This window comes from Rhinopithecus roxellana, chromosome 13 (genome assembly GCF_007565055.1).
Source record: "Rhinopithecus roxellana isolate Shanxi Qingling chromosome 13, ASM756505v1, whole genome shotgun sequence".
Classification (NCBI taxonomy): Eukaryota; Metazoa; Chordata; class Mammalia; order Primates; family Cercopithecidae; genus Rhinopithecus; species Rhinopithecus roxellana.
Window position 1 is genome coordinate 86,768,245 of NC_044561.1, and position 25,235 is coordinate 86,793,479.

The 25,235-nt window shown below is 38.5% G+C and overlaps 1 protein-coding gene across 3 annotated transcripts in view; it reads left to right on the plus strand.

Annotated features, from left to right (window-relative positions):
• KIF16B (kinesin family member 16B) overlaps nt 1-25,235 on the plus strand; it is a 317,342-nt gene that overhangs the window by 53,912 nt on the left and 238,195 nt on the right. For all 3 annotated transcript variants that reach the window (XM_010381460.2, XM_010381461.2, XM_010381462.2), the window contains exons 4-12: nt 3,417-3,533; nt 6,130-6,227; nt 7,538-7,647; nt 10,957-11,099; nt 12,875-13,043; nt 13,212-13,343; nt 14,537-14,712; nt 21,254-21,319; nt 24,588-24,647. In XM_010381460.2, coding sequence (XP_010379762.1) covers nt 3,417-3,533; nt 6,130-6,227; nt 7,538-7,647; nt 10,957-11,099; nt 12,875-13,043; nt 13,212-13,343; nt 14,537-14,712; nt 21,254-21,319; nt 24,588-24,647 — 1,071 coding nt within the window. The remainder of the gene's footprint in view (nt 1-3,416; nt 3,534-6,129; nt 6,228-7,537; nt 7,648-10,956; nt 11,100-12,874; nt 13,044-13,211; nt 13,344-14,536; nt 14,713-21,253; nt 21,320-24,587; nt 24,648-25,235) is intronic.

Consider the following 25,235-nt stretch of genomic DNA (forward strand, 5'->3'; position numbering starts at 1 on the left):
AGTAAGCTTAAGGAACTTGCCCAGGTTTGTAGACCTAATTGACTTTTAATAGTAGCAGAGTTGGACCGTGGGGCTGTTGTACAGGGTGCTGGAGATGCCACTGGCAGGTCTTAAGGATGTGGATGAGAAGGAGTGGTGTGTTCTTGATGACAGATGGATCAGGCACAGGAAATGGCTGGCAGGTTGCATCCCTGCTATAAATAGGGGAAGATGCGAGTGTAGCATGGTGTGTGGTGTGTGTGATTTGAATATGAAGGCATATTGAGAAAATATATCATGTCTACTACTATAGTTCAAGTTCCCTTAACCTTGAACAAATACCAAGATGACCATTAATATTTTTTCTCCCAAATTAATTTTAGAATTAGAAAAAAATCAATGAGCAACTTAAATCTACCGTCATGTAAATTAAAGACCATTAAAGAAGGTCTGCTTTTCTTAATGGTTCTTCAAAATTCCAAAGGGAGGCTTTGATCTCACACAACTTGTTCCTTAATTCAACCCAGGAGAAACTTGAAACCTAACATTTCCCAGTTGACATGCCCGATGAGCGCGTCTTTGTTTTAACAGTGCCCTCTTGTGGGCAGTTCCCCTCAAGTGAGGCCCCAGTGATGCCTTGGATTACTCAGGAAATCAGCTTTCAAGTCTGTGCTCTGACAAGCAGCAAGGTGGGTTTCAGGTAACCAGGCCAGCCAGGTTCTGATGCTAGCAGGGAAGAGCGGGTGTCAGTCTCATAAAGCAGGCCCTCTTTCCTACCTTGGTTGTGGGGCCGGTGCTTGGTGCATCCTCTGTGGGAGCTGTGATGGGGGTATCTCGATTTCCTTGCCAAGACCCCTGGAGAGATGCAGGCAGTGCCGGCTGCTTTTCCAGGTCATGGCACCAAGTTTGGGTGGGTTTTTTGAGACCCACTGAGAGTGAGGCTGAGACTGAGCCAGCCCAGGGTCTCTGCGCCTCCAGACCTGGATTTTCTAGGCCCGTTTGCAGTCACGTCTCCCCCAGACCAAACCCCGCTGATCCACTGAATTGGAAAACCGCCTGCGTTAACTTTCCGGGCAATGAAGTAATAGCAAAGTGGTGGGCATAGTTTTAACCCTAGGGAATAATTTTACTCTGAAACCCTTTGGGTTTGGTTTAAATGTGATATTTCCCATGACTTTGGTTTAGTCCCAGGCCAAACTATGAGAAAAGATCCTTCTTTATTCTTTGAGAAGTGTTTAGACGACTTTTTTCCTTACTAGTGAATTCATAAAAAAATGATATTTGCCTTTTGTGTTTTGTTTAATCTGAGAGAATTGGGGAAATATTTAGTTTTTACTCATATTCCATATACGTTGGTGAAAATAAGACTCCAACTGGTGGTCTGGAGTCCTGAGTGTCCCTGGGGTTCCTGACTTTTGCTTCTTAAGAGAAGATCGGGGAGGGGCCCTTCAAGGTAGGATTGGGGCCTGGTTGTTGCTTTCGAGGGTGTGGGAAGAGGACACATCACAGTGATAAGAAAGTCCTGGATGCAGTCCCAGCTCTGGCACTCCCTGGTGTGTGCCCAGTTACCTGGCCTCTCCCCCTTCAGCTTCCTTATCTGAAAAATGGGTCTTGTAACACTACTCACCCTGTAGTGTTTTGATGAGAATTATACATGAACACACGAAAGGGTTTAGAAAGACCGGAGTAAGTGTGAGCTGCCATTATGGTTGAGACTTGAGTAAGTCATCAGAATTTGAGAGCAAGATCGAAAACTGTCAGCTCTTAAAGCTAAAATGGTTAAGAATTAACTCAGAATGAGTGAGATTGGCAATTTGTGGAAATGACTCAATAGAAATGACAGTTTGTTGAAATCTTTTACTGATGAGGCTGAGGAAACAAAGTCTGTAGAAGTCAGTGGGAAGATGGATCTGAAGACAGCTGAGGTCCAGTTGGCTGTATTTTCATCTTGTCCTTGGGTGACAGGCTGTGTTATCAGCAGGGATGGTTGAGGTGGAGCTGAGATGCAGATGGCCAGGTTTATCGGCCCTGTCTAGGGTGTGGGTGTTGTGGCCAGAGGGGTGTTGTCTCCATATGTCCTCACTGATGTAGGCCATGTGCACATCCTTATGGGAATCTGGCTTCCACGCAGGGTCCCTGTACTGCCTGCGCTGACTGGCAGATGTGAGTGCTCTAGGTCACTCCTCAAATGTTGCCATGCTTTGAAATCACATAGGGAGTTTAGAAGAATGGATTCCTAGGTTCACACTCCCTTAGATTCATACTTAATTGGGCTGGGTTACCGGCCTGGCCATTGGACTTTCCCAGGCTTTCCAAGCGGTTGTAATGTGCTGCAAAGTTTGGGACCTGCTGCTCTTGGTTTGGCAGTAGCTGGTGATGACTCTTTGGTTGATCCATCTGGGTCCCATGAGTTGGCTGATGTGGTGTCAGTCGTAGACTGAATGCTCTTGTAGGGATGCTGAGGCCCCACCTTGGACGGTGGTGACACCACAGAGGAGCCCTTCACCTGAAGCTGAGCGAGCTTCCCTGTTTGGCATCCCCTCAGCGGCTCTTGTGCCTACCTTTTGAAGCAGGGAGATGCTTTATCTGCCCTTAGTGTGCTGGGCTGAGAGGACAGGAGACTACATGAAAGCTTTGGTTGTCTCTTTCCAGCTGGCTATAACTAAGAAGATTTTGAACCTTGATTTCCTTCATTTACCATCAGTTGTCTGGGTGAAGCATTTGTACTTTACCTCCTTTCACTATCCAAATTGTAATTATGTGGAATGTTGGACGTGGACTCCGGCCATTGTAGGTGTGGACCCCCACCCTGGCCCCACACAGCTTGTCTCCCTGCCTTTTCCATCCTGGGCAAATGTCCAAATAGGAAAAAGCACCTGGACACTGACATGGGGGAGCCCAGCCACCCCAGCCTCATCTGCATCCACCCGTCACTCAGCTCCATGAGCACCTGCAGAGGTTGATTTTGATGAGTAGCTGAACCCTTAAAATGAAGGCATTGATTTGGCTTGGCTTGGGCAGGAATTTCTGTCTGCTGTGACCTTCAGGTTTTGAATATTTTGTTTCTGGAAGCTCTGATAGAATGAATAGCTTTATATATTTATATAATTGTGAATGGCTAATCATGATGCTTTAAAATAGTCTTTGCTTCTAAACATGATTGTCACTTTGCCTTGTTTACATTTTTATACTTCAGGATATTTTTTGGTAAACTTAAGTAGGAAAGAGGATGGGGCTGCTTTTTGTTTGCTTAAAAAGTTTATCTTTGAAAACTGTGGTATATACATATGTTGTTGTAAATGGTTCTGCAGTGATTTATTTATATGGTCTAATCCTTAAGAGCTGAAAGTATCATTCAAGAACATTGACAGCACTGAAGGGGCTTTTATTAAAATCTGTGCTAATTGTGTCTTTTGTGTGTTCTTTTTGGCTTTCAGGTTTTCAAAACCCTCGGCACAGACGTCGTGAAGTCTGCATTTGAAGGTTATAATGCTTGTGTCTTTGCATATGGGCAAACTGGATCTGGAAAGTCATACACTATGATGGGAAATTCTGTACGTTGTTTATACTGTGTGGGAAGGAAATTTCTCATTATCTTTCTCTGCACTGGTAGAATGATCTCTTTTATCTATTTGGTCTGTACTAACTTTTCATGTTCTGATTATTCTTTAGTAATAAGATAAAACTCAGTAATAAGTTGGACTAAATTTCCTTTGAGAGAGTTTAAATTAGAAATAATTTTAAGTATATAAGCATGAATAATGGATGCAAGTCCCTGTTCATTTTCTGTTTTTAAAGGCCTTATAATCTTATCAAAAAAGTGTGTTGGGCCCATGAGTAATTTATTCTTCTTTTCTGCCAACACAACCGTTTGAATAAAATTACTGAAGTCTGTTCTTTTTAAAATTATTCAAAACATTTTTCCCCAAGTAAAATGTAAAAAAATTCTGACTCTTTGATAGAAAGGTACTACATAAATCCTGAAAATACATTAAAAAGTTAGAATTATATAGTTTATATAGAGTTTACATATTTATAAACACACCATACGCAGTTTTATAAGCTATGTAAGTTAACTGATATTAATGTTATACTTGCCCCAAAATACAGAGGAGTAAAAACTATAAATTATTGCAAGAACTTTCTTATTCTGTGTTTTCTCCAGATTTAGATCATTCTTCTGTTTTCTTTATTTTTTTTTTTGAGATGGAGTCTCACTCTGTCGCCCAGGCTGGAGTGCAGTGGTGCGATCTCAGCTCATTGCAAGCTCTGCCTCCTGGTTTCAAGTGATTCTCCTGCCTCAGCCTCCCAAATAGATGACAGGTGTGCATCATCACGCCTGGCTAATTTTGTATTTTTAGTGGAGATGGAGTTTCACCATGTTGGCCAGGCTGGTCTCGAGCTCCTGACCTTAGATGATCCACCCGCCTCGGCCTCCCAAAGTGCTGGGATTACAGGCGTGAGCCACTGTGCCAGGCCTGTTTTTTTTTTTTTTTTTTTTTTTTTCTTATTTCTTAATGAAAGCTCTGTTCATTGCCTGCCAAACCTGTGGCATAGTCGAGATGTAGAGACACTAGTGGAAGATGATTGAGGGTTTCCTGCTGGCAGACATGTGGTATCTTTAATGCTGAAGGTTTGGAGGTTCATGGAAGTCATGTGTTAGAAAACAGAACTTTCCAGAATAAATGATTTCAGGACATGTAACCTCACTGCTTACATCCAGGCTTTTCCTTTACACAAGAAGTCAGTCAGTGTTGTTCGGCAAGTCCTCAATCTGAAAAGGGAAGAACAAACGAGAGGACCAAACAGCTAATTTCGAGAGTTTCACATTTCCTTTTATCATTACTTCTCAGTTCCTCCTTTCCTACTGTGTCTTTGGGAAAAAAAATAAACTTCTAAAAGTGAAATTTGTATGTTGATTTCCTAGTAACTATTTTATGTAAGTCAAACATTTATAAAGCACTCACCGATTACAAGTGTTTTTCTCTGATCTTATAGTTGAGTGCTGCTTGCTTATCCTTTCTTTATTTTAAAGTAAGAACCAAAAATATGATGTAAGACTCATTTTTCCTTGTTAAGAATTAGTACTGATTTAATGGTACAAAAAAAAAAAAAAAAAACAATCTCTGAACACAGTCATGCCGTCTTCTGGTTTTTGGGCATGGGGGTTGAGTGAAGGTAGGGAGGGAGCATGACAAGAAAGCATTGATGCTCTGCCTTGGTTTCCTAGCAAGATCATTTTGCCTGATTTTTACTATATTCTGAGGTTCATCAGCTTTTTAAGGCTGACTGAAACATAAATATTATTGAATGTTACACCCACATTGTATAAATAATATGGTATATTAAAATTTTCCATCGAGGAAGGCTATGGTAGGGGTTAGCTATCAAAGTAGGGACATAGCATGTGGTGGTTTTTTTTTTTTTTAAATGGATTTTTGCTCTTGTTGCCTAGGCTGGAATGCAATGGTGCAACCTCCGCCTCCCAGGTTCAAGCGATTCTCCTGCCTCAGCCTACCCAGTAGCTGGGATTACAGGCATGTGCCACCACACCTGGCTAATATTTGTATTTTTAGTAGAGACACGGTTTCACCATGTTGGCCAGGCTGGTCTCGAACTCCTGATTTCAGGTGATCCACCCGCCTCGGCCTCCCAAAGTGCTGGGATTAAAGGCTGAGCCACTGCACCTGGCAAGCATAGATTTTAATGTGGTCTTGTTACCTAAGTTTTTAAGACAATTATTAACTGCCATGGGGATTACTAAGTTTTTCTTGGTGTTTCTTTTTTGCCTGGTGTGTATTTCACCTACCTTGGTCATTTGAGCATATATTTTTAACATTTATTGTACAGTTATAGACTGTCTTATTTAAATGTTAGAGATTAAGTTTCCTTGTTCGTAAGCCATGATTTAACTAACAACTGATGACCATATATTATCAGAGTCCCAGCATGTATAAATCAGAAGCCTCAATCATCTCATTTCATAGAGTAGAAAGCAGCCCTGGAGCGGGTATATGGCGTGGGCCGTGGTAGGCCAGGGGTTGGCATATAGGCCACTTGAGTCTGAGTTCGCACCAGCAAATTGCAGATTCAATCATCAGTTGCTTTTATTTTGAGTGACAGCTGTGACATTAGTCCTTCCCATTGCAGGGAGATTCTGGCTTAATACCTCGGATCTGTGAAGGGCTCTTCAGTCAGATAAATGAAACCACCAGATGGGATGAAGCTTCTTTTCGAACTGAAGTCAGGTAGGGCCTGTGGCCTGAGTAACCGAGTATGAGCTTGATTAGAGTCAATGCTGGTTGGCTTGCATTTAGGTGCTGGAAATGGATAAGGTCTTTAGATTCCTAAAGAAAAAGTCTTCCCTTTTCTTCTCCTGTGATCATGGTTTGGGGATAAAGCTTAAAACGCGTAAGTTTTTAGTGATTTTCTTGGGTACAGTTTGGATAAGGATTTGGGAGCTGGTAGAAATAACAGCTTGGTCAGAAACTAATGTGGGATGTTCATCTCAAATGGAGTGAGCTGCTGACTTTTAAGTGTATGCCCCATTACTTGCCTTACTTCTTTTAGCTTAGTAAGGTTTATATTATTCTTTATCTTGGCTGGATCACTATAAATCTAACCTACGAGAAAATCTGAGTGGTTGAGGTGCTTTTTCCTCCTTGAAATTAAACCTGTGAGGGGAGCCAGTCTCTTTGGTAGTTTCAAGGGCAGACCCAGATATGGCAATATAGGGTTTTTACACCTACTTGAGTGCTGTGTGGTCTTGGACAAGTTATTTGAATCACACTAAACCTCCCTTGCCTAACCTATAAAATGAGGATAGTAGTGGTACTTATCTCTGTGTATTGTAGGAATTCAATGAAATAATCCATGTCTATTGCTTAGCATGGTACAGTAAGTCCTTACTTAACGTCACTTCCTTTTTTTTTTTTGAGATGGAGTCTTACTCTGTCGCCCAGGCTGGAGTACAGTGGCATACTCTTGGCTCATTGCAACCTCCACCTCCCAGGTTCAAGTGATTCTCCTGCCTCAGCCTCCCAAGTAGCTTGGATTACAGGCATCCATTACTATGCCCGGGTAATTTTTGTATTTTTAGTAGGAATGGGGTTTCACCATGTTGGTCAGGCTGGTCTCGAACTTCTGACCTCAAGTGATCCATCTGCTTCGGCCTCCCAAACTGTTAGGATTACAGGGGTGAGCCACCACCCCTGTCCTAATGTCATTTCTTGATACATTCTTAGAAATCGTGACTTTAAGTGAAACAACATATAATGAAACCAGTTCTTTTTCTTATCAACATTATAGCAACACGGTGTTGAAGGAAGCAGTGTTATTTGAGGACCCACTGTATGTCCTTTCCCTTAAAGTTGCACTTTCCAAGAACCTGTCAGTGACCTTAAGTGAGGACTCATCGTACCTGATACATAGTCACCACTCGTAAATGGTAACTGGTGCTGTTGCTATTTATGTTAGCAGGTTGCTGCTGTTATGTGTTGTTACTGATATTAATGTCTGAAATCATTTTTCTGAATTCAATTTTATTTAAAATTTTTAGCTACTTAGAAATTTATAACGAACGTGTGAGAGATCTACTTCGGCGGAAGTCATCTAAAACCTTCAATTTGAGAGTCCGTGAGCATCCCAAAGAAGGCCCTTATGTTGAGGGTAAGAGTAGATATTTCACAGCCATATTCGTTTTGCAATCTATGTAAAAATAACACTTTCAAAGAAAAAATACAGCATAATGGTGAGCTTTTAAAAATTTATTTAATTTTAATTTTGGAATTTTGTTAGAGTAAGAATGACATGAACTGTCACTACATGATGTTCAGTTAGTGAATTTCTACTTCACTGGCCATTCGCTGATTTTATGAGGCTTACCAATAGATTTCCTCTGTTTTTAAGAAATCTCTGGAATTTTCTTTTCCAAATGTAAGGTAAGGTAAGCAAACCTGCAATCTGTCTCTCTAAATGGCACTGCATTTTTGCAGTGTGTCTTTACTGACCCTAATGGTGATATATGACAATAAAGATATTCTGAACCTCTTGCCTCTTAGGAAGTGTGTTTGGAGGATTTCCTCTGTGGGTTTCAGCATCTGTGTTGTGATATGCTAGTCGTGGCACAGTCAGTTGTGAGGAATAACACAAGCAATGATGAGTACAGAATTGGCCTTTGCTAATTATTTAAGAATCGGCTGGATTTAAAACAGTCCTCTTAATGAAGCTGATCTTACCTCCTCTGTATAAGGCAACTTAGAATGGCTGGCCTGCAGGAATCACACATAGAGACATGCTTTCATGTTCTTCATTTGTGTCTCTGGATGCAGGACAGAGCTGGTCACAGGTTTAAAGTTCTTTCTGGTTTTGGTTGTCTTCTTTTACTGGGAGATACAACAGGACCCCATCTGTATTCTTTTTTTTTTTTCCTTTTGGGACGGAGTCTCACTCTGTCGCCCAGGCTGGAGTGCAGTGGTGTGATCTCGGCTCACTACAAGCTCCGCCTCCTGAGTTCAAGCACTTCTCTGCCTCAGCCTCCTGAGTAGCTGGGATTACAGGCGTCTGCCACTGTACCTGGCTAATTTTTGTATTTTTGGTAGAGATGGTGTTTCACCATCTTGGCCAGGCTGGTCTTGAACTCCCGACCTTGTGATCCACCCACCTTGGCCTCCCAAAGTACTGGGATTACAGGCATGAGCCACCATGCCCGGCCCATCTGTATTTTAATAAATTTCCACTTAAACTTTTGCCTTGTATGCCCAAAGCAAAGCAAAGTGTGCCAGTATGTAGTTGTTCTATGGCATGTGGTGTAGCTATTACTGTTAAGAGTTTTTAGCCTAACTCATGCCTTCATGTTTTCTGACAAGTGTCTTGTCACATGTTAAAACATATAAAACTGATGTATGAAGAGACAGAATAACAAAACAGGGCAAACATCCAGAATCTGACTTAGATACTTAGGAGAATTTAGTTTATAATCAATGTGCTATTCAAACCTTAGGGAAATTATTGGAGGGATTATTAAGCTGTCTAGGAGGAGAAAAAAGTAAATTGGTACCACAACTCAGTTTTACACCAGGATAAATGGTAACTAGACTGCAGATTTAAGTGTAAAAATATTAAATAATAAAATAACTATAAAAATCCGTGAGTTAATTTTTTCCCCAGAAACCTGGAGGAAAGAAGGCTTTTAAAAACCTAACTTAAAACTCAGAAACCGTAAAATAAACAATGTTACATTAGAAATGGTTAAACAAAGAATAGCAAAATAAAACATCATGCTTGACAGAAACACTGTAAGCGAAGTAAAAAGCTTAATTACAAAATAGGAAAAATATTTTCAATTCAAGTTTTAGACAAAGGACTTATTTTCCTACTATATAAAGAACTCCTATAAATCAGTAAGGACAGATTCAACAACCAAATAGAAAAATGAACAAAGAATATGTATGACTAGGCTGTTCATAGAAATGGAAATACAGATGATTTTTAAATGCAGGAAGGAATGCTTAGCCTCACTCATACTAAGAGAAAAACAAAATAAAAATACTTGGTGGTAACATTTGTCATCCATCTTTGGCAGATATAAATAATCCTGATAAGACAGTATTGTGGAGGGTGCTGGGAGACAAGCACTCTTATACCTTGCTACTGCTGGGTGTAAATTGCCCTATATGGAGAACAATTTTGCAATAGTTATCAAAATTTCTGTCTAGAAATTCCACCTCTAAGAATTTATTCTGTATAAACATTCACAGGCATTTGAAAAGACTTATGTGCGAGACTGTTTGTAGCAGCATTACTCATAATTGGAAACAAAATATGAACAACTTCTGTAGTCTCCATGGTTAAATTGGTCATGGTACATGCATATGATCCAATCCCCTGCAGCCTTAAAAATGAATGAGGAAACACCTTAACTGATATAGAATGTTCTTTAATGTATTATTCCATTTAAAAGCAGGGTGCAAACTAATGCTTATGGTATGCTACCATTTGTATGTAAGGGGGAAAAGATAGTTATAGATAAATATGATTGCTTGTATATGTATAGGTTATTTCTAGAAGGGTATGTAACGTTTGGTGGGAAGTGGGGAGCTATAGCATAGGGACAGGGACCCTTTACACAGTATAACTGTGTAGCCTTTGACTTTAGAACCATATGACTGTTCCAAAAAAGTCAATGAAACAATGTTTTTAAACGATTTAAAAAATGCTGTTGGGTTTTGCATGCAGGCAGTGCTTTTACCTTTTTCTTCTATGTGCTATGACTAATGTTAATGAGGTTGATGATAATATAATAGCTAACCTTTATCTTAAATACCTTATGTCAGAGGCCCCTAACTCCCGGGCTGCAGACTGGTACTGATCCATATCCTCTTAGGAAGTGGGCCGCACAGTAGGAGGTGAACAGCCAGGGAGCGAGCATTACTACCTGAGTTCTGCCTCCTGTCAGATCAGTGGCAGCATTAGATTCTCATAGGAGCACGAACACTATTCTGAACTGCACGTATGACGGATCTAGGTGGCATGCTCCTAATGAGAATATAACTAATGCCTTATGATCTGAGGTGTGGAACAAGTTCATCCTGAATCTGTTCCCCTTACCCCTCATCCGTGGAAAAATGACCTTCCATGAAACTGATCTCTGGTGCCGAAAAAGTTGGGGACCGTGGCCTTAATGTGGTAGGTACACATGATCACGTGAGGTAACTGAGGCACAGTGAGGTGAAGCAGCTTGTCCATAACTATGTAAAGCCACAGCTAGTAAGCAGCAGAGCTGGGATTCAACCCCAGCCACCCAACCACCCAGCTCCCAGGTCTGTGTTACATACCACCGCCCTAGAGAGACAAGTGAGGTCTTCAGACAGGTCAGCAGATTTTGGAGTTGTGTATTATTTCATAGAGGGCAATTTTGTATTCCATTTTCTATATATTAGGGGGATTTCTTCACCCCTTCCATTTTTTTTTTTTCAGATTTATCCAAACATTTAGTACAGAATTATGCTGACGTAGAAGAACTTATGGATGCGGGTAATATCAACCGGACCACCGCAGCGACTGGGATGAACGACGTCAGCAGCAGGTCTCATGCCATCTTCACCATCAAGTTCACTCAGGTAAGGGCAGCTGCGGGCCTGGCTGGCTGCATCCCTGAGGTCTTTACTTGCTGATTAGCACCAGCTGAGGACCGATCATTGTTGAACCAGGAGCAGCAGCAGGTAAAGGTGACTGACTGTCATTTTCTTGTTAATTAGAGTTGAACATGTGCTGTGTGCTGAGTTTCTCTGTGGTTACAATCACAGTAATTTGAAATATCCTGATGTGTACCTTAAGAAATACTTAGCAGGCTTCCACCCTGTTCTAGACATAAAACAACTTGCTCTGTGCTTAATTAAGCAAAAGTTTTCATTGTTGCAAACTCTGTGGGATATAATGGATTGTGAGTCAGACCAGCTGGAAGCCAAGGTGAGTAGCTCAGTGCAGTGCATTACCCATTACCGCTCCATGGCACTCACCTTGCTGTGTTGATTATGATTATTAGAGTGATATTAAAGGGCAGCGAATATTTATAAGTACTAATGTAAGAATTCATTATGATCAAGAGGTTGAGAGCATCTTGAACATCTGTGGAAATTATTGAGGGTAAATATTTTAACACTGAGGCCAGTAGAATAGATGAATGCAAAAATGAAGTGTCCTGTCAGGGTCTAAGTATATGCTAGGAACTTAGGGATGTCCTCATCTGTGTTAACAGTTGGACACATCAGATACAAAGAGGCAGCATTTTATTAATGAGGGAGATCAAAGAGCAAGAAAACGAATTCTCTAAGGCCAGTCAGAACAGCTTGCCTTAAATTCTCCATATCGTAATCTTCTGTTAGACCTTTCCTTTTGATTTACTCAAGTTGATTGGTTTTTCTCCTGCTTTCTGGTTAGTGCCTGATTAGCATATGGCCATCTCTAATTTTTTTTTTTTTTTTTTTTTTTTTGACACATGATTTCACTCTGTTGTCCAGGCTGGAGTGCAGTGTTGTGATCACGGCTCACTGCAGTCTCAACCTTCTGGGCTCAAGCGATCTCCCACCTCAGCTTTCCAGGGAGCTGGGACTACAGGTGCACAACACCACGCCCAACTAATTTTTTTTTTTTTAATTTTTTCTAGAGATGATGTCTCACTATGTTGCCGAGGCTGGTCTTGAACTCCTGGGCTCAAGCGATGCTCCCACTTTGGCCTCCCAAAGTGCTGGGATCACAGGCATAAGCTGCTGGGCCTGGCCACCATCTCTCATTTCTAGGAGGTTTATATTTCTATAAAAATATGGTAATTTGGGGGGCATTTTGGTTTAAAATGTAACACATAGATCAGAAGTCTTTGTGAACATAGAATTTTGGTAGAATTCAGAAGCAAGGAATATAGTATTTAAGATTTTACATTAAAAAAATAATTTGTGCAACAAGATGTTTTAACATCCGATAATGGTTGAATGCTCTTTTCTATAGTTGTCTACATTGATCATATTTTGGAAAGCTTTTGTTCTTAGAAGGCTGGAATTCTAGATGAGAATAAAAGTTATTGTTTGTTTACTTACATTTCTCTGCTGAGTGCCACTCAGTGCCTAATTTTCTGTTCTTTCCACAGCCTGATTCAGCAGGGCTTTGTTGAGAATGGAAAGATTCTTCAGAAAGTTTAAGAATCATATACAGTAACTTCTGTTGCACTGGATTAAATGTGAGAAGTTTCTATAATCAGTATGAAGGCCAATAAAACAAAACTGAAAAATATCTGCCCTGAGAGATCTCAGTGAGGAGTGGAAACTAATTAGAATTTATAGCATCAGCAACATCAGGGCCCTTTGCATCTCTTCAATTTTACTTTTTTATTTTACCACAGGCTAAATTTGATTCCGAAATGCCATGTGAAACCGTCAGTAAGATCCACTTGGTTGATCTTGCCGGAAGTGAGCGTGCAGATGCCACTGGGGCCACCGGGGTTAGGCTAAAGGAAGGGGGAAATATTAACAAGTCCCTCGTGACTCTGGGGAACGTCATTTCTGCCTTAGGTATGCTTACGCCTGGCTCCTGCCTCCTCTTTTTCCTCTTCTCTTTCCTCATGTGTAACATTTGTGTTGCAAACTGAGGGAATATCTTCAAGGTTTTATGAAGCAAAAGTAGAGGAAAAAAAATTTTACTAATTGTCCTTTTCCCCCTTTTTTTCTTCCTCTTCATAGCCGATTTATCTCAGGATGCTGCAAACACTCTTGCAAAGAAGAAGCCAGTTTTTGTGCCTTACAGGGATTCTGTGTTGACTTGGTTGTTAAAAGATAGCCTTGGAGGAAACTCTAAAACTATCATGATTGCCAGTAAGCGTTTTAAGTTACTTTTCTGAGCATACAATATTTTCTGTGAATTAACTGTAAATGTTTAACTTTAAAGTGTCTTATTAGGAAATAGCACCTTTTACATCTTAAAAAAGTAATGGTTTTTCTATCTTGAAGAAGATCACCTCCTATGATCCTGCTGTGACTCAGTCTGTAGTATCAGCATTAGCTGTTATGTCACCTTGCCGTATTTTGGAAGCTGTGATAACATGCAGGAAGACTTTTCAGCTTTTCTTTGCTTAAAGTATAAGGTAGAAACTCACCTCATAGGAGAAAAATCATAGGAACCCAAAGTAAAAATAACCCAACTTTGTTTTTTTATTTAAGGCAGTAAATGGGGAATTTAAAAGTAAGAATTGGGAGAGAAAAAAAAAAAACCCAATGCATAAAACAAATAGTGATAACAGTAATATGCTTTATGTCTATATTTCAGCCAATAACTGACAGAAGCAGAATAGAGAACAAATGTAGAAGGGGGAGATAATTGCTTGGGAGAAGTCAGGACTTGTTTCCCTTCTGACTCTACTTTCCCTTCCCTCTTCCTCTCTTTCCTCTTCCCTTCCCCTGTCTTCATGCCCTTCCCATGCCTCATGCCATGTGCTAACTATGGAGCCACGGGATTTACCCTGGGTTGTACACCCACATGCATTTGTATAGTCACCTCAGCCTTAAAGTTGAGTGGTAGTGGTGGAGGTGGGTAAGATTAACCAAGCTTTAAGAAGAGAATGGATTGATTTGTGACCCTTTTCAAAACTTATCATATTCTGTTTTTTTTTTTTTTTTTTTTTTTTTTCCCAGATGGTAGACTTTGCCAGAACTTTTAAAAGTATTTGAATTCCTACTTAAAGTTGAGATGACAAATAGTCTTTAAACCACCTTCTTACATTTTCAGCAGGGAAAACTACCTAACTATAGGGGAATGTCTCATATCTCATTTTAGACTTGGTTAGGTGGTTGATTCTAGATTTGAGAAGAGCAAAATGATACTTTATTTTGTATTGTGAACATTCTTTCCTAGAAATGTTAGATAATTTTTCATATTCATTACTGTGGCGATGAATATTTAGTCTATCCAATGACCTGGGGTTAATCTGACTTTTAAATTACAAACCAACGTTGTGCTAAATGAAATATGGAGTGCTGGGTAAATTATTTTTTGAATACATTCTTCACAGCCATTTCACCTGCTGATGTCAATTATGGAGAAACCCTAAGTACTCTTCGCTATGCAAATAGAGCCAAAAACATCATCAACAAGCCTACCATTAATGAGGATGCCAACGTCAAACTTATCCGTGAGCTGCGAGCTGAAATAGCCAGACTGAAAACGCTGCTTGCTCAAGGGAATCAGGTTGGGTTTTTCTGAGATTTATGGATAATTTTCTTTGAGTAATGGCATCTATTTCTAGATCTTAATGAGACAATTTTCTCACTCATGCTATTGATTTGAGTAAATAAGTGCTAAGTAAAGCTTTGAATGAGTTAGCCAGTCCCTCGTTTACATCAACCTCTTGTTGGCCTTTGCATTCATTATGTGCCCAGTGTGTAAGATTTTATCTACTAAATATGAAATGATTAACAATCTAATAGTTGTCAATTATGGATGGAAATGTAGTATGCAATAGGATTAATGGCATAATCTCTTGAAGTGGAAAGAAACTGATATGCTTAGAGTAGTATTTAAAATTTCACCCATGCATTTTATGACTTTAAAATGTGTTTTAACAGAGTAAAAGACTTGTTTGAACATCTTTCCAAATGCCTGTGTCATATCACCTATTAGAGAGGTGATTCTGGTGGCCCAGCGACATATGTGTATTATACCTGTGACCTGGCCGAAATGCTGTCCCTGGGCCCTCGCTTGATTGTTGAAATAGTCTCATTTTAAGCATCTGTTGGGATTCTAGTGAAGATTCCTTGTCTTGTGATTTTCTCAGTCAGCGTCCTGATAGTCCGCATGGTGTATGTACAGAGTTACATTCTGTGATGACTGGTGGAAGTAAAGTTCTGATAGGCTTAGATATTGCCGTGAAGAAAGGCAACCCGTGAAAGAAAATGAAGGATAGCTTTTTTAAATGTTGAAATGTTGACGTTAGACTGGAGTTATCCTGCTTTCTTAACTCATGAATGGATGTCTTAAGTATATCGTGAAAAGAAATGCTTTTCTTTAGTGCAAAGTGGTCCCTCTTGGAGCAGTGCTTTCCACATGGGATTATGTGGCACTTGAAGCTCTTGGCATCCCATAAATGTTTTGAAAATGTTGACGGGATGAAAACCTCACTGAATTTCCTGTGTCCTGAAATGTACCTGGCAGTTCTTTCCCACAAGATGGTGGACAGCAGTTGAATAGGAATTGTTCATTGTGCTTAAAAATATCTCCATATGCATTTTACTCTATGGTGTGGAGCCTCCCTTGTGTGAAAGAAGTTGTCAGAATGAAGAGTCCAGCTCCATGTGATGAGGCCCTTATAACATGAACCACAATAGTCATTTTTGTTTATACACCTTGTTATTAGAATATTTTTCTTTTCTTTTCCTTTCGAGTTGGAATCTCACTCTGTTGCCCGGGCTAGAGTACAGTGATGCAATCACGGCTCACTACAACCTCCACCTCCCAGGTTCAAGTAATTCCCATGCCTCAGCCTCCCGAGTAACTGGGAGGTGACTGCCACCATGCCTGGCTAATTTTTTTGTATTTTTAGTAGAGATGGGGTTTCACCACGTGGGCCAGTCTGGTCTGGAACTCCTGACCTCAAGTGATCTGCCCGCCTTGGCCTCCCAAAGTGCTGGGATTACAGGTGTGAGCCACCACGTCCGGCCTGGAATCTTTTTCAGTGTTTTTAAAACATTGTTTATATAAAGTAAGAACTTAATGATGATTTGATTGGATCACTCAAATTACTATATGTGAAGGAAAGTATTTGGAAAATTCTAGGTGCAGTTTATTGTGTTTAACCTTTTGTTAGGTTAAAAGAATGAAGGGAAAAAATATTATCTTTTTTAAACTAAACTGAGGAAATCATTGGAAGAAACCTTATATAGATCAAAAACCTTTAATTTATTAAAACTTTACATTTTCTCTGTAAAAAATGCCTTCAGAGATACTGGTATGTCATATAGTTACCTTATGTTTTGTAGTCTTTTTTCCTTTTCCTTTTATGACCTATTACCACTGCTGTATTTAAGTGAGTATTTTTGTTGCTCTAATTTTGGGGGTGAGGATATAAAAGGCAGTTAAGTCTATTTCAGAACACATTGCAGATAAAATTTTTAATATACAATATATTACAAGAAAAATGTGAATCCAATTTAAAATAATTTATCATGCTATGAAGCTATAAATTGTTTTGAGACAATGTAGGCTTATCCTAAATTAATTAAATTTATGAAGCTTAATAAAAACAGCAGGTGTTCTTAAATGTCCATTAAACATCTCTGTATACATTTTTTCTGGGAGTATTGCTCTATTACTAGACTATTCTATCCCAGGTACTGCTGTGGTTCATTGAGAATGTTATTCAAATCTCAGTTCTATTTCTAGGCTTATTTTTTTAAGCACAGCTAAATAAAAATCAGCTTCTACTTTTAATAATTTTCTGTCTTTGCCATTGCAAAAAGTCATGTGCATCAGAGTTTTTAAAGCACCATTTTAGTAAAGCAAAAGGTTTTGACATGTATTTGATTCTTCTATGTAGATCTAGATATGTAGATATATATATCTACATATATCTTTTATTGAAGTATTATCCCCCAAAATTGCACGTTATATGTGTATAGTTCACTGAGTTTTCATAAGCTAAATTCACCCATCTAACCTGCTTCTACCTTAAGAGACAGTACAGTACCAGTATCCTTGAAGCCCCCCCTTAATCCTTCTTTTCAGGAACTACTCCCCTTTCTCTCAAGGGTAGCCACTCTCCGGACCTCTACAGGCTTTGTTAGTTTTTATTTTTGCCTGTTTTTGTTCTTTATATAAATGAAATCATGAAAAATATTCACTCTTTTGATCTCACTTCTTTCAGTCAACATTATATTTGTGAGAGTCACCCATGTTGTTGCATGTAGTAGTGGATCCATTTATTCTCACTGCTAAGTTGTCTTCCATCATGCAGATATATTCCAGCTCATTTGTCCATTGTACTTTAGATGGGCATTTGGGGGGTTTCTTGTTTCGGGCTGTTAGTGCTTTGTAGACTTTCCTCTAGGTGTTTTTAGTGAACATATAGATACATTTCTGTGAGATTTATGTCTACAAGTGGAATTGGTGAGTCAGAAGAAGTATATATGTTCAGTTTTAGTAGATATTGCCAAGCAATTTTCTAAAAGTAGATGTGCCAGTTAATAGACCACCATCAGTGTATAAAAGTGCTGGTTGAGTTCTTAGTATTGCAACATTTGGTATTGTCCAGTTTTCATTGTAACCATTCTAATGGATATATACCAGAATCGTAGAATAATTTTACTTTGTACTTCTCAGGCTATTGATAAAGTTGAGTATTTGAATATCTTTTTTTTAAAAGTGTTCTCTTTTATTATATTTAAACATATTTTCAGATATTTCTACATTTAATTTGGCAGAGAGAAAATGTCTCTTGACTCCCTCATCTCTCTTGAATGTATCTGGAGACAACAAGTAAATCAAACCATATAGAAATGAAAAACACAACCAAAGGTGGGAAGCAAAGAGGATGATGGGAAAGGGAAGATGAAAGTAGAATGAATCACTCACTTTTGTAGCTGAGGTTAAAGATAAATTTTAAATAGTAAAAGTATCATTATGTGTAAACTTTAAAGAAGACACATCTCAGATAGCGTCACAAGTAAAAATTATATGGTGTTTGTAAGAATGGACAAAGGGCTACCAGTGAATTCAAGAGGAAAGAAAGTGGTGCAGAAACAGCATTGTGTGAGCTTAAAAAAGAGCACTTTATCATGACAAAGGGTGAACTCACAACTAAAACCAGATATGATGCCAACTTTCATAAGTGAAAAAAACAACACAGCTGTTGGAAATAGCAGGAGACAGAGCCATGCACATTTGTCACAGAAAACTTTAACTCTTCCTTCTCATTCTGTGAAAGCTCACATAGACAAAAGTAAGAACATAGCATGTTTACGTAACATAATGAAAATTTGCTCTAATCAATACAGACCAGGGCAAAGATTGCTGTTCATGCAACAGAAGACTACCTTCTTTGTTAGGAAAAGAAGTTCTATGAAAACGTAAGACAACATCACAACACAGCAGGAAAGGGAGCAAAGGATGTAAACACAATCCGTAGAAATAAAGTTTCACATATTTTCTGTACATATGAAAGTATGTTCAACGTCACTGAAATACAATAAATACAGATTTTAAGAATAGTGAAATGAGTATACATATACATGTTCGTGGGTGCATCAACCAGTGGACCTTAGATTTATGTATTTGGCTGTGTGTAAATGATACCTCAAAGTTCTTTAAAAGCAGGTTGTCCTTTTCACCTGTTGGGCAAAGAACAAAATTGACTATACAGTGTATTGACGAGGGTGTGAGGCAAGGGGTGCCTGTATACGTTGTTGGTAGAAATGCTATTACTCCACTTGTGTAATAGTCTGTTTGAGGTAGTGTTACTTTTGATTTAACAGCATACAAACTTATTCTGAGTATTATTTGATTAGAGACATTTTTCTTCTAAAGATACACCTTGTAAATAATAATTTCATTGAAAATGGTACTTTTACCAATGATTTCTTTTAAAAGGCTTTAGAAAGGTCGTTCTTTACATGTGCTTAAAAATAATGTTTCTTAAGGGGTGCTGGTCATGAGTCTTTGTGCTTCTGTTCAGTCACTGATTACTGACTTGATGATGTGGCAGAAATGTTTCAGCTTTGATTATCAATAAAAGTCTCAACAATGGGTTCTGTAAAATTACCCATGTTATAAAAGACTTTCTAATTGTTTTGAAAATTGTCAACCATATATAAACAATGCAGTAATACTAACATCTGCCGCTTTCATGTCTTCAATGAAAAATATTTATTAAGTACCATCTGTGTGCAAGACAACATGTTAGATGCAATGATGCATTGTAGTAACGTGCTAACGAAGCTCCCTTTTCTTCACTGAGGATGGATTTGACCTTAGGTTAACTTTCTGGCTTCATTCTGTGCAAACCAGATAAAAGTGGGATGACACCTGTCCAATTAGGCAACATCCCTAATGACGAAAATGATGCCTAACTGGTGAAGTACATCTGGATTAGGATGAACTACATATATACTGTTAATATCAGCTGAGAAGCCACAGCTCTGGGTTTCCTGGAGGGCAGTGACTCTTGTAACAGGGTGTGTCCCTTGTGGGGCCCCTGGAGGATGTGCCTGTGGTATTGTTGAAAGAGGTGCTGGGTTCTGTGGGCATGGGCTTCTAACCAGAGTGGGTCCCACTGATGCCCATGTGAATCTCGACCCCTCACATGTGAATGGTTACTCAGGAAGGCCAAAGACAATAGCTCTGGGATATCTCTGAGGACTACTGCATAGACTGTCACGAGGACCTTGCCCAGCAAGATGAACGTCTGTGCTCCCTTCTGGCCAGCTCTGCTTTCATTCAGTACACATATGCCAGGTGTGGTCCATGGTAGTCTTCATAGTTTGAACATTTAACTGTGCCGAAGAAGACCGCCTTGTGGGTATTTTTGTTTTATGAGAAATTGAAAAGTAAATAGTCATTTAAAAAAAGGCTACAGTCTCTGGGGAGGACAACTTGGCAATTATAAAAAATAAAAACCACACATATAGATGACTCACAAATTCTTCTTCTAGGAATTTATTCTATTGATAGAGTCATACATACTGTAGTCAGTGGGCATAAGGCTAGTTCTCCTGAAAGATTAAGAAAACCACATTTATGTTAATGGGAGAGCACTAACATGAATCATAGAAATCTATACAATGGAATATTGTGTAATGAAATTGGAATCGTTAAAAAGAGTGAAGCAGTTTTTTATTTTTACTGAATTTTCTCTAAGATATATTGGTGAGTTAAAAAGGCAATATCCAGAATAGTGTTTTTATGCCACTTATATTTAAAAACACAACAAAAACACGCTAGCATACGACTAGAGTAACTGTAAGTTTACACAACCAAATTGGGAAAAAGTGATTGCCTGCAGGTAGGGTAGGAGGAATACTGTCTTTCTTTTTTCTTCCAAGGGATATCTTAGACCATGAGAAAAGGAGGCAGAATAGGAAGCACAGTGTCCCTGCCGCTCAGGTCAGGGGACTTACATGTTACAAGTGCAGTTTAAGCCCCAGCCTGATTCTGTTTCCCTCTCATGTCTCTGTCTGCTTGTCCTGCTCAGTTTTAAACTGATTTTGGTATTTATCATTCTCACATCAATCTTTACACTTCTTCGACAGGGATAAGGAAATGGATACAGAGATTGTCGTGTAGCCATGCCATATGGGGTATACCATCAGCAGTGAAAATAAATGCATCTCATTTTCATATATCAGCAAGGACAAATCTCAGAAGCCTGTGGTTGAGCAAGACCTAGGCATCGTCCCTTTTGAATGTTGTACTCTGTACATATTAAAAAAGGCGAATCCTTAAGATCTAGGGATTTAGATTGTGTTTGATTTTGGTAAAATGTCAACATGTTACATCTTTCGCTTTGCTGATTTGTATTGCAAATGTAGGTTTACTGGGATGTCATGGTTTTGAATATTATGAGAGATGTATCCCATGGAGTAAAGACTTGGTGATATTCAACACTTTTTGGCAGGGTGTTGGACATCACTTTTTACTCTTAATAGTTTTTGTGAAATTTTGGATAATTTTCTATATTCAGGGAAAAACCTCGATTATTGCTGTTTATTAATTGCTGATTTCTTTTTGGTTTATATTGTAGATTGCCCTCTTAGACTCCCCCACAGCTTTAAGTATGGAGGAAAAACTTCAGCAGAATGAAGCAAGAGTAAGTGATACTTTGACTTACATTTTTAAAATCATAACTTTTACTATTATTTTAAGTGCATGCTTTTTTAGGACTTGCCGTTTGAGATGCCTTCTTTTTCTTTATTGCACTTAGCCTCCCTCCCTCGTTGGTGATCATTTTTAAAGAAGCACGATAGCTGACATTGTATGTATTGCAGCACATTCTCTGCGGTTTAATAAATGGGATTTGTCTGGCACATGATGTTTAGTTAAATGGACATGCAGATCCTTCAAAGCAGTGAGGCTACTTGGATCATCAGAGTTGACTGGAGTCCCTGTTTGAGGGAGTCTGTGTTCAACATTTATGAAACAGTAGTCTTCCCCATAGGCTCAACAATGACCATCCTTTAGCTTTTTGTTGTTTCCAGTGGGAAGAGTGGTGCTTGAGGAATCTCTGATTACTCTAGTTAGGTGCTTAGTTTCTGTGAAGCTAGATGAGGTTTGAGATGGGAGAGAATGGCAGTGAGTAACCAAAGAGAGAAGAGATCTGGAGCTGTTATGGGCTAAAGCCAGTGTGTGTGCCCATGCCTTTGAAAAGCCAGTTTTATGGCTGGCCTGGTTCTATGCTTTTTTTTTGTTTTTTTAAAACTTCTATGAAAAGAGAAACAGACATTAGAACAGTTTTTGGAGTCGATTTTCTTCATGGTGCTGAATTGCTAAAACAGATTGAAAAAGAAAATTGGATTCTGTTGGTAAAAGCTTTTTCAAGAATACACAATATGGAAGATAAAAATCGGGGTGTAGTTAGGAACTTAATTGACATGTCTAGGATAATTATGCTGATTAATATCCTGATAATAGCATTAGTAAAACATTAATTTTATAATCCTTATTTTTAAATGAAATTTTATGTATTAATGCTTCAAATTCTAATTTTGAGTGCTATGATTTACACTATATCTGGATATAGTCTTAAATTGTTTCTTAACAACAGTTTTCATGAATACCAAATAAGTTAATGAAAACCAACAAACATATTAATTTGGATGTATTATACATGCTGTGACAGAAATGACTGCCTATCTTGTTCCTAACATTTTCTAAATTATCATCTAGTTTTTTGCTGACCCATTTTAATTGTTTGCAATTTGCTTGGTTATAAATCTCATCACCTGATCACACTGTTAGAAGTAGTAGCACATGTTTGCATTTTTAAATTAATGTTTTAAATGGATATTATTTCATTTAAATACAACAGTAAAATAAATCCAAGGCATACTTACTTTTTCTAAGCTAGAATTGTTTGAATTCAAACAGGATTGATTTGCTCACATGTCTTCAATGAGAAACCTCTCTGTTGGTGAAATGCAGAATCATTTACTGTTGGGTGCTTTGTGTTCTCACATAAATTGCCAGTGGCAGTCTGTTAACTGATGAGTATAAATTAGTAAATTCAATACAACAGTCTTTTCCCCTTCCGTAGGGAGAGAAGGCATAAGAATATTCCTTCTCTGAAAGCTTTTTCAAAACAAAAAGCCAGGAGAGCCACATGACTTTTATTGCTATCAGGAGTCTGTAGTGTTGGTATCACTCAAGTAATGAAATGAAGGACTGGAGTGTAGAACTGGGTTAAGATAAATCAGGACAGTCTTACCAAACCAGTAAAAACAAGCAGGCCAGGTGTAGTGGCTCACACCTGTAATCTCAGCACCTTGGGAGGTTGAGGCAGGAAGATCGCCTGAGCCCAAGAGCTCAAGACCAGCCTGGGCGACATGATGAGACCTCCTCTTTACAAAAAATACAAAAATTAGTTGGGCATGGTGGTGTGCACCTGTAGTCCCAGCTACTCAGGAGTCTGAGGTGGAAGGATCACTGTAACCCTGGTAGGTAGAGGCTGTGGTGAGCCGTGATTACGCCACTTCACTCCAACCCAGGCGACAGTGTGAGACCCCATCTCCAAAAAAACCCCAAAGACAACAACAACAACAACAACAACAACAAAACAAGCAAAGCACAGAGTTAGAGAGTCTCTTCCAGTCCTATTTCCTTTGTTTTTCATCAAGAAGGTGATAGATTTTGGCACTAATAACTAGTAAAAGAAGCGACATTTTTTTTTTTTTTAAGTTAACTTAGAATTCCCACAGTCTTATTTGAGGTAAATTGAGGACCCCTGAATGATTGACTATAGGTGAATGAGATATATTTTGGTTTCCCTCTTGGATATTGACACTTGTCAATAACTGATGTTTTCTTTCATTAAGTTTGCTGACTTGAATATCCTTTCCAGTTACTATACTTAATGGCATATAGAAAATCACTTTATCTTAGCAGTGAGAGTACAAGCAGATGTATTCTGTGCATTTGTTTTGGCCTGATTAAATAGGGAAACTTACTGGGGAGACCAGGTAGCTTTAATGGGAGGGTGTCTGCTGCTGGGAATGAGGAGGTGGCAGGAATGATAAAGGTGCTGAAAGGAAAAGGCTTTCTGAAGCTACTCTCTTATAGACCTTGGTCTCTTCCTTTCTACAGAACACATTTTTCATTCATATTTTTCCTACCTCTCAAGTATCACTTTTTGTTTCCTAATGAATTAATCACTAGGATCATTTAAAAAGTTTTAGGGAACTAACAAAACATTTCCATTAACTTTGAGAAGCAGTTTCCAGCTGTGCTGTGTTCAACAGTTGAGCATGTTTTCTTCCCTAAGTTAGAGCCGACTGGAAAGAAGTGATTTTTATCAAAAGATTTTTGCTTTTACTAAGAGTCAATTAAAGAACCACCTTTTTAAAACAACAACAACAAAAAAGATAGAATGAGATTTATAAGCCCTATTAATTAGCTACAAAAGCAAATTATCTCCTAAAGGAAAACTACAGCATCCAAGGTGATTTAATCACATCTAATTAGAAATAAAAATAAATCACTGTTTTTCAGTATCTAGAGTATAATCATGAAATATTAACAAATTTAGTGGGACGCTGTCATCCTTAAACTTGGAATTTTGGTTAATAATCCACGGAAGCTGCTTTTATTGAGTACACCATGAAAAAGGCTGTTGTGAAATTCTAGGCAAATTGACAAATTTCTGTCTGTTCTTTCCTTTGCTGTAATGTAGGTTGTAGGATGAAATCAGCTGTTTGATTTATCTTTGGTGATGGTTCTTTCAGGGATAAAAGTCTCTATTTAAAAGTCACTATCTCATTTAAAAAATTATAGTACATCTTTCCACGAGATATTGGAATTCGGAAACTAGAAGAAAATTATAAACTTTCCTTATGAACCAGTCACGTATATATTTTTCTTTTCAGGTTCAAGAATTGACCAAGGAATGGACAAATAAGTGGAATGAAACCCAAAATATTTTGAAAGTAAGGACTAAAAAAAGTCTTTAGTCTTACTATGGTGGATTAAACTGGTAAAACTTTTTTTTTTTTTAATCTCCAAACATGGCAGTTATATACTTTGTTAAGGTAAGATCACTGGAGCCAATTAGTGACTTTCATGGGATGGGAGTTCTGGTTTGATTTTGAAGAAGTGAGAAAGAAGGCTATTAGACATTATAGCTGTGTGTTTTAATATGTACAGGTTATATTGATATTTAAGATGTTTGCCTTTACTTGTTGGGGCTTTTCCATTTTTAACTCAGCACATATTAGAACTCTATTTAATATTCAAATATATCCACTTTGCTTTTCTGCTTTTGTTAAAGCCAATATCAAAGCAACATATTAAATGAAAAAAAATTTCCCATGGCAATATAGAATATGCTTGCAAAGCATGGCTAGATTTCAGAAATTTCAAAGCTAGTTATTTCCTATCAAAATATTTTTCTGCATGTCTCAAGGACTAGACTGGGATGGCCTGTATTTCTGGCAAGACTCACTGTGAAAATATGTCAGCAGTAGCCTCCATTTATCATAATGCTTCAAAATACAAGTTTCCTTTTGTTCTCATTT